The sequence below is a fragment of the Gadus macrocephalus genome, chromosome 2, assembly GCF_031168955.1.
Source record: "Gadus macrocephalus chromosome 2, ASM3116895v1".
In the NCBI taxonomy this organism is placed as follows: Eukaryota; Metazoa; Chordata; class Actinopteri; order Gadiformes; family Gadidae; genus Gadus; species Gadus macrocephalus.
In genome coordinates this window covers 5486316-5500753 of record NC_082383.1, presented here as the reverse complement: position 1 = coordinate 5500753, position 14438 = coordinate 5486316, and the positions used below count along the sequence as shown (strand labels likewise).

Genomic DNA, 14438 nt, shown 5'->3' with positions numbered 1-14438 from the left:
GTTTTTCATATTGTGAGACTAATCACTCGTGTAAAGCTTTAAATTCTGCACCCCGGTGGGCGTGGCCATCTTGTGCAAAACAAATTAATAATCGCGGTATTCGTTGAGACGCTGACAAAATCAAGGACTCTTTAAATCTAAAGCTAAACGATCTTCTTTCTCCTCTAAACTCACAACATTTTGACCTCGGAAGGAAAGTTGATTGATGTGTATTTATATGTTAAGTATTCTCTCTGTGTGGCCAACCTGGGGCGTGTCGAGATTAGTTGAGTCGGGCTGACTAGGGGGTAGTTGGGGGGACGACCTGACCCCATCACTCACTTTGTACAATGATCTGGAGAATGTGAACATCATACAAGTAACTTACTGCACAAGAAACACATCCACAATATGACAGGAAGGGGAGCCAGGGGGAGAGTGTAGTGAGGAGTGAGTGGTGGGGAGGATTGTGTAGGGAGGAGAGGGTATAGGGAGTGGAAGGAGGAGAGGGTATAGGGAGTGGAAGGAGGAGAGGGTATAGGGAGTGGGAAGGAGGAGAGGGTATAGGGAGTGGAGGGAGGAGAGGGTATAGGGAGTGGAAGGAGGAGAGGGTATAGGGAGTGGAGGGAGGAGAGGGTATAGGGAGTGGAAGGAGGAGAGGGTATAGGGAGTGGAAGGAGGAGAGGGTATAGGGAGTGGAAGGAGGAGAGGGTATAGGGAGTGGAGGGAGGAGAGGGTATAGGGAGTGGAAGGAGGAGAGGGTATAGGGAGTGGAAGGAGGAGAGGGTTATAGGGAGTGGAGGGAGGAGAGGGTATAGGGAGTGGAAGGAGGAGAGGTATAGGGAGTGGAAGGAGGAGAGGGTATAGGGAGTGGAAGGAGGAGAGATCGGGTTCTCCCCCCTCCTGTTCCTCCTCCTCCTTTCCTCTACTGTCCCCCCACTCCTACGCCCCCCTCCTCCTCTCTCGTCCTCCTCCCTGCTCTGGGAGTGAACTTCGTTTTCCTAAATGAGATACCTCATCGCTAGCATGGAGGCTTGGAAAAGACTCGGGGAAGTCAAGCTGTCTCCAGGCACTGGCTCTAAGCATGCTTAAAGAGGCGGGCTAAGGGTAAGCTAAGGTGTCGAGGAGCGGGTGTAGGGAGGAGAGAACGTAGGGGAGGAGAGAACGTAGGGGAGGAGAGGGTGTAGAGAGGAGAGAACGTAGGGGAGGAGAGGGTGTAGAGAGGAGAGAACGTAGGGGAGGAGAGGGTGTAGAGAGGAGAGACTGTGGGGAGGAGAGGGTGTAGAGAGGAGAGAACGTAGGGGAGGAGAGGGTGTAGAGAGGAGAGAACGTAGGGGAGGAGAGGGTGTAGAGAGGAGAGACTGTGGGGAGGAGAGGGTGTAGAGAGGAGAGAACGTAGGGGAGGAGAGGGTGTAGAGAGGAGAGACTGTGGGGAGGAGAGGGTGTAGGGAGGAGAGAACGTAGGGGAGGAGAGAACGTAGGGGAGGAGAGGGTGTAGAGAGGAGAGACTGTGGGGAGGAGAGGGTGTAGAGAGGAGAGAACGTAGGGGAGGAGAGGGTGTAGAGAGGAGAGACTGTGGGGAGGAGAGGGTGTAGAGAGGAGAGAACGTAGGGGAGGAGAGGGTGTAGAGAGGAGAGAACGTAGGGGAGGAGAGGGTGTAGAGAGGAGAGACTGTGGGGAGGAGAGGGTGTAGAGAGGAGAGAACGTAGGGGAGGAGAGGGTGTAGAGAGGAGAGAACGTAGGGGAGGAGAGGGTGTAGAGAGGAGAGACTGTGGGGAGGAGAGAACGTAGGGGAGGAGAGAACGTAAGGGAGGAGAGGGTGTAGAGAGGAGAGACTGTGGGGAGGAGAGGGTGGAGGCTGGAGGGATAGGGGAGCCGGACAGAGTCTTTGTTTCTGGTAGTGACAGGGGACTGCTGAGAGTCTGCGAGAGCGATGGCGGCTGAGAAAACAAGGTCAGGAAGAGCCTGTCCTCTAGGACGGCCCTCCTCTATAGAGAGGCTCCTCTCTGCTGCTCGGACGCTCACCTCAACGTGGCACTGGTCCGCCGGGCTGCCCTAGTAGAGCTGGTCCAGGTGTAACTGGTCCAGATGTAACTGGTCCTGATGTAGATGGTCTGCCAGAACTGGTCTGGTCAAACTGGCCCTGTGAGTGCTGGTCTGGTAGAACTGGTCCTGGTAGAGCTGGTCTGGTAGAACTGGTCCGGTAGAACTGGTCATGGGAGAACTGATCTTTGTAGAACTGGTCTGGTAAAACTGGTCTGGTAGAACTGTTCTGGTAGAACTGATCCTGGTAGAACTGCAATGGTAGAACTGGTCTGATTTTACTGGTCCTGATTAAACTTTTCTGATTGGTGCTGTCTGATTGGTTCTGGCTTAATCGGTTCTGGTCTAATTGATCCAGACTCAAGCCATCAAACATAAAAAGGTTTTGCAGTGTGTACGTGTGTTTTATTGAGAGCAAGCCCGCCTGCATGCGTGTGTATGTGTGCACGTGCACTTATGTCTGTGTGTGAGTTCATGTGCATGTGATAGCATGTGTTATGCTTTTAAGGGTGATCATTTGCCCTGTTTGATTAATGCACGGTGCACCTGCTCCTCCTCTCTCCTCTTTCCTCCTACTCTCTGCTCCTCTCTCCTGGGAGGAATCTCAGCTTAGTTTTCCTAAATGAGATGCCTCATCGCTAGCATGGAGGCTTGGAAAAGACTCAGGTAGTAAAGAGGCAGCTAAACTACAAAATAAATTCACTCAGTTTTAGGGAACTTTTTGACTTGCACAAGCTGAACAATCGAAAGGGATGTTGTGTAATAGATAAATATCACACCTACACGCACACACAGAAACACAACACACACACCTCACAAATGTCTCTGACAGCGACACTTAAAAAACTCACATTCTCACTGTTTCTCTCACACTCACACACGTATGCACACTACATACACACACTCGTCAATACAGTCACACACACACACACACACACACTCTGATCTCTGCTGGCGGGTGCCTCCCTCTGCAGATCGCTCCGGCAGGAAGTGATGTGATCGACAACTTCCTGCTGAGCGCTAGGAAGAGTGTGTTGAACGCCTGGGTCTGATCATGTTCTAGCAGCAGGTAGTCCCGCCCCCCCATGGACACACCAACAATTCCACGAGCGTTTGTAACTTCTCCCATCTCCCAACACTACTCACTCCCCCCCCCCCCCCCCCTCAACCCTACTCCATCCCCACATACTTGGAGAACACCGCTCAGAATCTGCACATGGCCCTTTTGCCGGTCAATAACCTAAGTACGTCAGGACGTGCAGCCCTCCCAGAGCTTAGAAGCATGTTGGCTTCTCTGCAGAGGTTTGGGTCAAGTGATCGCTGATTGGTCGAGCAGCGGAACATGCATAGAGTGTTTTTCAACAGCCGACATGGGAATAGACTGGGAGCACCTGGGTCGCCAGTCACCCCTCCCACATCCTCTTACAATGATTAGTCGTGATCAGATATATATTATGTACCATAGGTGACCTATCTCGGGGGCGGGGAACTAAAGCAACAAGGCAAGGTATTGGTCATTGGTAATTGGTCGCCTGGCCTAAGCTGCTGGGAGAGATAGTCTGCAAGGCTGTAGGGAGAAAGAGAGCGAGGGGAAACTAAACGCCTTTGACTAGAAGAGAGACTGAGAGCGAGGGGAAAGCTAAGAGAAAGAAAGAGCAACTAATAGAAAATAACAGAAAGAGAGAGAAAGAAGAAGAGTATCAGCCCATGAGGATCTGTAGTTTGTTCATTCAACTAATTAGTTTATGAACACATGAACGACTCAGAACTGTCCAAGTATAAAAGTAATTAAAATAAAGCTGATTATCAAAATAACCGAAATAATCCCTTTCAAGTTTATTTACGTTTCAAGAGAGGTAACATCCTCCCGGAAAGAGCGAGGGAGATCAATCACACAGAGAGGAAGAGATGGAGAGAGAGGGGGAGCAAGGGAGAGCAATAGACAGAGACGTATAGAGAGAAGATGGAGGAGAGAAACAAATAAAGAGAGAGAAACAGATGAATAGAAAGAGCAAGAGAGAGAATCAGTTGTTATCTCGGCCCCAGACTGAGGGAGAGAAGGGACGGAGGTGATTAATGTGAAGCTGTTGACCGCTCCGATACAAGCCATCTTAATCCATCAGGCTGTCAGCCAGAACTCAGCACAACAAAGCAGACCTTTCTTCTGGAAATGTTCCAAAACACAGAAGAAAAAGGAAATAACCAGTGCGACTCGGCAAAGTCTTAACCGCAGTGGACAAGAGTTCCCTCAGATAATCGCTCTGTTGTTTCTTCAGTTGCTGGGTGTGTCACTCAATCAGCGTTTGCTCTGTCCATATTTTCCTTCTAGTGTTCTCGAAATGTTCTTTTGGGTGAGGGTTCAGAGTTGAGTTAAGAGAGTTGAGCCAGAGCTAAACCCTTACACCGTGTTGAATAGCAACAGAACTGCTGACATTTATTCTCCTGCGTCTGTAAGTGTGTGCTTTGTCGTCTCTTCAACCCATCTATTAAAAATGTATAGGGTGTAAAGACCTTAGACTTAGGAATAATAGGCCTAGGGCTTATGGACCAAGGACGTATATACCTAGGGCCTGGATACCGAGGACATAGAGGCTTCGGTCGTATATACCAAGGAAGTAGAGACCAAAGATCTATGGACCTAGGACATAGAGGCGTAGGGTGTAGGATTCGGGTTAGGGCTAGGGCATCTTGTTATAGGATACCTACAGGTAGGCTACTGACGTCAGGGTTCAAACCCAGAACCTTTATTTTCTGGGTTCTACCCTCCAACTGACCTGGACCTAGACTTTCCGGCACACGTTAAATGAATCCCTCCTGCAGTTTATTTACGAGAGTTATACTGATAATCACTTCATCCACAGCGTGTCTAAACTTCCGAAAACTCGACCGAAGAGCCAATCAACAACTTCATAAATAAAGGTCCTCCTCTCCCGTGATGTGGGAGGAAGATAATCCCATCATCCTCCTGTAATGACTCTAATTATGCACATCATCATCACAATCACCATAAACATCATCATCATCATCATCATCATCATCATCAGCCTGGCCTCGACCCCTCCCCTCCCCGCCTTCCTTGATGGCCCAGCAATTTCGACCACGGGCATGTCATCAGCTGTTGGGAGAAGGTGATTGGTCAAGGCTCATTAAGATGGCCGCCACCGCCACTCGCGTCATTACCCAACAGGTCTGTGTCCTGATCGCCCAAACCTCACAGGTTCCATCTGGGGAACCACAGACCCTTGATCACCCCGTCCCGAAATGAGTAATACCCCCCCACCACCCCCCCACCACCCCCCCACCCCCACCCCCATTGGCTCAGCAGCCTAGATTGGCATTTAGGAAGAAGTTGTTGTTTATAGTCTGCATGACTTTGAGGAGTGAATGGACTACTGAAGATATCAGGTAAATAAACACAATCGTTTGGAAAAGGCAGCAGTGTGGGTTGAGCGGCCACCCAGCAGCCGTCCACACAGGCGATTAGGCCTCAGCGTGCTCCGGGCTGGAAATAGGCAAGAGCAAAATAACCCGTCTGCGGGGAAAATGAACAAAGGCATACCTTGCATACGCCTTTTTATTTATGCAAACATGTTTTTCCCGGCACTTCTTGCACCATGGAGGATTGGTGACTTGCCTGACCCGATTTATTTTCTTTTATCCCCGCCATCGGATTTCTGATTCCCACTCTCCACAGAGACCCTGCTGGTCTCAGCAGCGGCACCGAAGAAAAAGAACACGTTGGAAAACAGTCGACTTCTTCAGCCCCAGCCAGCCGGAAAGAAAACGACTTCTTTGGATGCATGCTGCCCGCTTCAGTGTTCCCCCAGCGACGGGGCCCCTGCTATAGGCCCCGGCCCCCGTCTCTCTGGGGGCCCGGCCGGGGACCCTCATTAGGCCGACTCTGAGGCGTCGTAGGATCGATGGGAGGGGGGGGCGGGAGGGGGAGTGTTAGTGGCTGTCTGGGTGGTATTTGGCCAGGGCCCGGGGCCAATTGGGGCCCGCAGACACATTCATCTTCCACCGCCTAGCAGGGACGACCGATGGAGGAGCTGGGGCACAGGAATAAATACACACACGCAGACAAATACACGTACGCACACACACACACACACACACACACACGGATATACAGTTCATACACACACAGTCTTAAAATACGGCCAAACTAACACACACACACACGCTCAAAAACCTGCATAGGCCAGATGTATTCACAGACACACACGGACAAACAAACATTCACACAATCACACCAGCATGTAGGAACCAACACACCCACACACACACACACACACACACACACACACACACACACACACACACACACACACACACACACACACACACACACACAAACTACTCCCCGCTCCGGTGCTTATGGAGCCTGCGGGGGCACCGGCTCGGCAGCGTGGCTGTGAATGAAACAAGCACACCTCACTGTGCGGCTGATCGATCGCAGGAGGAGGAAATTATTCGGAAATCTTCCGTCTTCACCAGCTGGTTAACCTGCAGAGCTCAGAGCCCCACGGTAGCTGCCCTCACGCCATCAGAGCACAAGGTGTTCTGTATACCAGGTCCTGAGAGTGAAGTGGTAAAATACGCTGTAAACAGGAACATAATCTGACACCGTGACCATGAAGCCTCGTCCCCCGTCACCGACATCCCCTCGATCCTGACCACCAGACGTCATCAGCACCCGGACTACGAACTAGATGGCGAGATGTTCAAGGGTTATGACATCAGAACCCTTGACCCTTGATCGCCGATCTGATGCTACGCCACGCCATGCCGCCTCCAGCATGGCGCTCCATCCGACGAAGCCGCCTCCCCCCCGCCCCCGTCCCTAAACCCCCACGGACGAATCAAAACGCCTCAACATAACGGCAATGGCGGCCATGTTCCTGGCTCCATCTAAATGCTAATGGAGACGCAGCTAAAGCGAGCGAGGAGGTCCAATGCGCCTGCTCGCCTAATGTGTGTGTCGTGGAGGTGATTGGGGCCTTCTTGCTTTGTGCTGATATACTCCATGCTTTGAGATCACTATCTCCCTGATAGACAAGGGGGTGTGGTGACCACAGGAGCGAGGGGAGGGGAGGAGAGGGGGAAGAGAGGGGAGGAGAGGGGAGGAGTGAGGGGAAGTGGGTATCGAGAGGAGTGTGGCGACTGAGGTGAGGAGTGAGGTGAGGGGGGAGGTCATGAGAGGGGGAGGGGAGCAGTGGGGGAAGTGGAGGTAGGGGAGGGGTGAGGGGAGGGGAGGAGTGGAGAGGAGGGGAGGAGTGAGGGGAGATGAGGAGTGGAGAGGAGATGAGGAGTGAGGTGAGGGGGAGGAGTGAGAGGAGGTGAGGAGTGGAGAGGAGGTGAGGAGTGAGGTGAGGGGGAGGAGTGAGAGGAGGTGAGGAGTGGAGAGGAGGTGAGGAGTGAGGTGTGTTAGGGAGTGCGGTTAGTGGGAAGGGAAGGATTCCTGACGTCGCTCAAACAGCGAGAGGAGTTGATGGATTATGCTGACTGACTTCTGACTTAGTGAATTCAAACCCACATTCATCTGCCAGCTTCAACCGGGAACCTTTGGGCGGGGAGTGTAATACCTGGACCACCTTATAATAGTTTATCTTATGATCTACGTGGCTGTTTATTGACCCGTTAAACATCAACCTCATGCCTAGCAATAAATGTACCCGTTGTGTTCGACTGGTCCACTTCAGCTGCTGTTACTCATAGTGCCAGTTTGTTCCGGCGGTTCGCCTGGAAGATTGTATTCATCCATCACTTTGAAACACAGCACAGTGAAGCCTGAGTTGTATTCCTACCGTTACCCAGAAACTCTCTTGGAGTCTACAGCTCCTAGTAAGATTGGTAGTGATTCCTAGTAGTATTGGTTGTTAATGGGTAGTAAAACCAATTGTACGCTTCGATTGTGGTCAGCCTCGCTTATAAAATCTAATCTAGATTAAATGTATGAGTTTAGCAAGTGTTAACAAGTGAGCATATAGTAGTACTTTATTTACTTTGATACATACTATGATACATAAACTTGCCTGCATGCTTTCGGTATTTAATGATATAATAAAATAATGTTGTGGTATTTTGGTAAATAGCTCATTTGTGGTGATGGCATGCATAAGACAGTAGTTGTGCATAATTGTCACATTGCGGTGGAAAGCAATTAATTAGTTGTATGGTCATTTTACATATCTCTTGCAAGGGAATAAATATGTGCTATAGAATGCTGGTGTGTGTCAACCCGTTGAGGTACACAATGCATAAGTAATTTAACTAAATAATCGTATTATCTTCAATATATCTATGAATAAAGGACAAGAGTTCTTTCACAGAGAAAGCTAAGTGATGTCATTGTTGTGTTGACGTGTTTTATTCCTCTCCACTCTTTGTGTTGTTTGCGTAATAACACAGACACACACACTTCTGTTTGTAACACGTTGAGCTGTATTGTAAACATAAACAAACAAACAAATAAATAAATAAATTAACAAACAAACAAACCTAAACATAAGAACTGTAGGAGACAATTTCCGTCCATCAAAATAGACAACTAATGGCATCTATGTCGGCAAAGTAAATTGTTTCACTTTTTCTTTAGAAAACAACAGCGTCCTACAGGAAGTACGTCATACAGGAAGTACATCATAGAGAAGGGGGGGGCGTCAGGGGATGACATCATCGTTGATCAGTTGAACATGGGGGGACATGAGAGAACAAGGGTCATGAACGTTTACTGCTTAGCTAACACTGGCTAAGCGAACGCTGAATGACCTAAGACTGGTTTAGCTAACACTGGCTAAGCAAATGCTGGCTAAGCTAATGCTAGCTAAATTTTACCCAGCTAAATGTACAATGGCTAAACTCACACTAGCTAAGCTAATGCTGGCTTAACTCACCCTGGCTAAGCTCACACTAGCTAAACTCACTCAGGCTAGGCCAATGCTGGCTAGGTTTAAGATAGCTTAACTAAGGCTAGCTAAGCTAAGAATGGCTAAGCTCACAATAGCTAAGCTATGGCTGGCCAAGCTAACGCTAGCCAGACTAAGCCTAGCTTAGCTAAAACTGGCTAAGCTCTGGCTAGCTAAGCTAATGCTGGCCGAGCTATTGCTGGATAAGATAATACTAGCTAAACTAAGGCAAGCTAAGCTAACACTAGCTAACATCATGCTAGCTAAGCTAATGCTGGCTAAGCTAACACTAGCTAAGCTAGGCGAGAAAGAATGCTGACTTACAGATGTCTGTAAGTCACACAACCTGTCTACAGGTTGTGTGGCTACAGAATCCATCGGCCAGCATAAGGAACACAGGGTTATTGACACAGCCAGCAAATACAAATAAAATCTAAAACAACACCCTTTTGTCCTAACCGACTTGCCATGCTCCAATCCTACAAATCTGTACCAAAGAATGAGGTTGACATCATTACTGGAGGCCAGCCGCGCACCACGATGAAAGCATCGAGTGGAAAGTAGTTATGTGAATTAATGTGGCGAAAAGAGATACATTCATCCGAACTCTGTTCTGCCCATGTGGCCGATTCACTCAATACGGCTCTGCTCAGCAAACTATGGGACAATATGTGGTACTTTTACGAATATCCGAGGAGAATCACAGTTTTGTGTGTAAAAGACATACCTGGTGCTGTGTGACCTTGAAAACACAATTAGTGAACTTTGTTAATCTGTCTGAGTGGGAAGAGAAGCAACCAGGTAGAGACTGGTATTAATTCAGCTGGCTGCCGGTTTACGCTCTTATGGGGACACTGAGAAAGTCCTAACACGAGGAATTAACAGAAATAGTGACACACTCGGGCACACACACACTCTTACACACACACATAAAGACGCAAAGGCCACATACGCACACAAACACATACACAGATACAAAAGCACATGCACGCACAAATCACACGCACACACACAAACACACAGACGAACAGACACAAAACCAAACAAACACAGATTCTAACACACACACACACACAGATGGATACATGCAAACAGAGGTGTACACGCACACAGGGACAGAGCCACATGCAAACACACGACAAGCAAACGCACACACGCGCACACACACACATACACCCACGTCATATGATGGTCTTTTGACTTCTTGTGATGAAATAAAAACATAATATAAATACAGTATCAACTCAATAGGGCAAACACAGTATTTATGATCCAGATATTAGAATCTTATATTATCCATAATGTCCACTGAATGAATGCCCTCTTCCTCTATGTCAAGGTATTATATGTGTATATATATATATAATGGCGTCCAAAGAGAGTGATTGTGCTGTCAATAGTGTATACACGTCTTAATACATAAGGCAGTTCATAATAAGTGTTTCATCTTTAATAGCAGGGACACTTTCCAGTCCCAGATTACATCTCTCAGGTTTCCATCGCATTCTGACATCACCAGGTTGAACAAGCCCAAACAGCGATTGCAGTTCATATATCTCACCAGAGGCAGTGCTGTTCCTGAAAGTGCTCTTTTAGTTTGGTAAAATCGTATGATCCGAATATGAATTCAAATGTGAAAGGAAATGTCTCAATGTTCAAATAGGGTGTGGTGTTGATATTCAAAGCTGCTGTTAGACCACAGGAAGATGGATAATTCAACTGAACACAACGCCTCCTTCACATATTTTGCTTTGCCTATATATCATGTTTACTTGTCGATCTTCGACGACTTATCGTGGAGTTTTGATTGGTACTCACACATGTAATTACTTTAAAATATATATTTTTAAATAAGATTTGTGAATCAGACGCACACACAAAAACATACGACTGAGATAAACTGAAAAATAAAGTAAAAGAGTCCAAAACGTAACCTTTTATCATATCTAAAGCTGCTAAAATAGCATATTTACAATGGTTTAATAAATGCCAGGGGAAGCCTGTGTTTTCTCACTAATAAGCTGATATGTTCTGGCTCAAAGGACACGAGTAGAAACAAAGAAAGAACAAGTGAATAATTAAATAGTTGTGCTTTTTAACCGACAAACAAACCCACTGGAATGCGGTCGTTGTTGATCGATAGAGTTCAGAGTTTAGAGTTCAGATTCTCAGTCCGACAACAGCTCCCAGTATAAACCCTAAAGATAGTCTTCGTTATATAAAGTGATCACAATTTAAGTTTGAATCTCACATCCGCTGTATTAAATGATTAAAAAACAGTTTATTTCATCGCAGTTTATTGTTCACGGTAGGTTGCGTGGCTTTCAGCACATAGCGTGCAGACAGAGCCCTTAAGTCGTTCCAGGAGAGAGGCTACGTCCTGGTGACACAGGAAGCCAATGCTACAAACAGGAAGTGGTTAACAGGAGAACAGAACCTAAAGCGTTTGGATGTGTACGCTCGGGGCGAGATTGACTGGGTTCAATGCAGACCCGCAAGTCTGGCTGTCTGTTTCTTGGGGGGGGACAGCTGCTATGACGACCGGTGCTATGGTGACGGTCGCCTGGAGAGACCGTTGCCATGATTTCTGTCTCCGAAGGTGTACATTACCCAGGGTGGCGATCGCTAGCGATGTCCATTGCTTAGGGTGACCATCGCCCCTAAAGTGACTATCGCTATGGAAACCATCGCTATGAATGACGTTGCTGGAATCGACATTATTAAGGGTGACCGTCGCTACGGAAACCGTCGCTAGGGGGGTGATGGTCGCTAGGGTCACCATGGCTAAGGGTGACTGTCACTATGGAAACTGATGCTAGGGGCTGTCCGTTGCAGGGGCAACCATCGCTAAGGTCTACCGCTGCTACGGTAACAGCCGCTAGGGCTGTCCGTTTTGCGCAGGGGGGTGACCGGCGCCGAGGTGCGACGGTTCCCAGGGAGGTAACCAGGGGTAACCGCCAACGCTAGACGGTGACCTCGTTCTTACTGGCGGTGCGGTAGTTGTGGGGCGCGGGGACGTACTGCAGGTGGTCCACCGTGTGCATGCGGCGCGACGCGAACGCCTGCCGCTTGGAGGACGACGGCCCGCCTCCACCGCCGCCGCCGCCGCCGCCGCCACCGCCGCCGCCGTGGCCCACGGTCAGCGTGTTGTAGTCGTGGCCCACGGTCAGCGTGTTGTAGTCGCGCGGCGTGGGGTGCGAGTGCATCTTGATCATCTTGGCGTGGCGGTCCACCTTGGGCGTGGTGGGCATCAGCATGTCGGCGTGGGACATAGCGCGCGCCATGGCCTTCTCGCGGAACTTGTCGCGCCGCATGGTGGGCGACAGCAGCAGCAGCGGCTCCTGGGAGTGCAGGCGCTCGGCCGACAGCAGCTGGTCCTCCGAGAGGTGCCGGCTGCTGCCGTAGGCCGCCGCCGCCATGCCGCCGTAGGCCGACAGCCCGTAGTCCCCGCCCCCTCCGCCGCCCCCGCCGCCGCCGGCGCTGCGCCGGGGCGTGCGGGGCGGGGAAAGCACGTGGTCCTGGGACATGGCCCGCTGGACCCGGCGCGGCCGCTGGCGGGGAGGCGGCTCGTCGCTCAGCTTCACCATGTGGGTGGGCCCCCGGGGGCCCGGGTCGTGGTGCTTCCTCATGTAGTAGTCCTCGACGTCCTTATCCGCTGCAGGGGGTAGAGGGAGGGGGGGACGGGGGGACACAGAGGGAGAGAGAGAGAGGGAGAGAGGAAGAGGAGGGGAGAGCAAGACAGGAATGAATAATCTCTTTTAAATTGTAGTTTGTTGTTTCCTTTCCGCTTCACCGCTTCACAGGAGAACACCACCGCCTCACCATTACCACGTCGGCATCAGTACCGCCCTACCTGCGGCTCACCATTGTCAACGTAGCCACCGCTAAGCTAACCAGAAGTGCCCGTCTTGCCCCTGTAGAGAGGCGGGGGTGACGGAGGCACCTCGGGGCTTCCGGCGCTGCTTGGTGCTCGGTTTTCCACGGCGGACGCTTGTGGCCACTCAGCTATGCAGAGAGCAGATCAACAGCTCCGTGGGCCTGGCTGGTGGAACGTTAAGGGGCCATGAGGAGGTTTCTACGGCCGGGTGGCCCGGAGGTCATCCTCCTCTCAGTGGCCTCTCCCAAGGGGTTTACCTGGGAGGGAGGTCAGCTCCTTCTGCTTCTCCAGAGGAGCCTTCAGCCCCCCCCCCCCCCCCCTCACGGCTTGGCTAATGAAGGGGGGCCCTGAGTGCTTCAGCCCGGCTGTGCTAACAACGCCCCTGTCCTCCGATGGCCGGATGGGAGTGACATTATCCCGGGAAATGTCAACTTCGAGACGAGAAGTAATGAGGTCATCCGCAAGCTGCGGCGCAGAGGGCCGTGATAGGTCAGTCTCTTGGTGCGTCTTTGCAGCCTGATTGGCCAGTGGGAGCGGTCACGTGACAAGAATGTTTAATGGGGGGGATCGCTGTGGTTGGATCCAGCAGGAGTCAGATAAATGCTGCTTTAACAAACATTCATACTGAGATGCTCTGGGAGGCAGACAGAATGAACTTAGTGATAATTTTGTAATGCTACACTGTGAGATGATTGGGAAGGGGCTCCATATAATAGGGTACCATAGAACGTCACAGAGAACAGATGAAGGATTTAATTCTGTAGAAGGAAATAGAATAGACTTCTGGCAGGATTCTGTTCCAGAACTCATCCAATTCCTTGCATCTAATTGCGTGTCTGTGTGCATGTGTTTATGCTTTTCTCCATATAAGTTTATATGTGTGTGTATAACTACAGTAAGTGTGTGTATAATTGTGCGTGCTGTGAACAACTCTCCAGAGGATTTGTGGAGAAATCCTCCGTCTTTAATGCATATTATCCCGATTAGTTGACAGCCAACCATAGCCCCGTGATGCGACAAATCACAACCTCAATGACCGCCAATCAAAACCCCTGAACAGCCAATCAGAACGCCAGAAGCAGTTCTCGGGTGAAAACATGAAGTGTTTTGTTCACTAACAAACACACCTTCACTTATAAACAGCCCACCCAGCCATGCAGCCAGCCACACAGCAACTAATCACACACAGAACGTTGAGTAGAAGACAGTAAAGTGCATGTTAAAGGAACACAGCTGAATGAGGAAACACAGGATTTGAAAATATGACCGAAGTATCCATCATTTAGCTAAAAATGTGCTCAAAAACCCATTCTGCCCGTCTAGCTTCAAGGCTACAGGGATCTGCGTTCATTTTCAGACTTTGTAGCAGCCGAGAGAAATCTCCTGCTCCATGTTTTTAGTGAGTCTCTCTTTTGGAAGGTCTAGACTAGAACTAGCCTTGAATCACGACTCTTGCCTGTTGTACCTTGGAATGACTGAACTACTGATGGGAGGTTGGATGAGGACAACATTGAGAGGCGGCATGGGGAGTGAACGTGTCGTATCCGGGCATGCCAACAGGGTCACATGGGGGTGGAGGTGGGAAGCGAGGCACACATGGCGACCCAGATAGCACTGCTGTGACATCCTTA

The 14438-nt window shown here is 49.9% G+C and overlaps 1 protein-coding gene across 1 annotated transcript in view; it reads right to left on the bottom strand.

Moving 5' to 3' along the window:
- Positions 1 to 8443: 8443 nt before the first annotated feature.
- LOC132445749 (protein shisa-6) overlaps positions 8444 to 14438 on the bottom strand; it is a 48581-nt gene continuing 42586 nt past the window's right edge. The window contains exon 9 of the mRNA XM_060035869.1: positions 8444 to 12585. Coding sequence (XP_059891852.1) covers positions 11894 to 12585 — 692 coding nt within the window. The 3' untranslated portion in view covers positions 8444 to 11893. The remainder of the gene's footprint in view (positions 12586 to 14438) is intronic.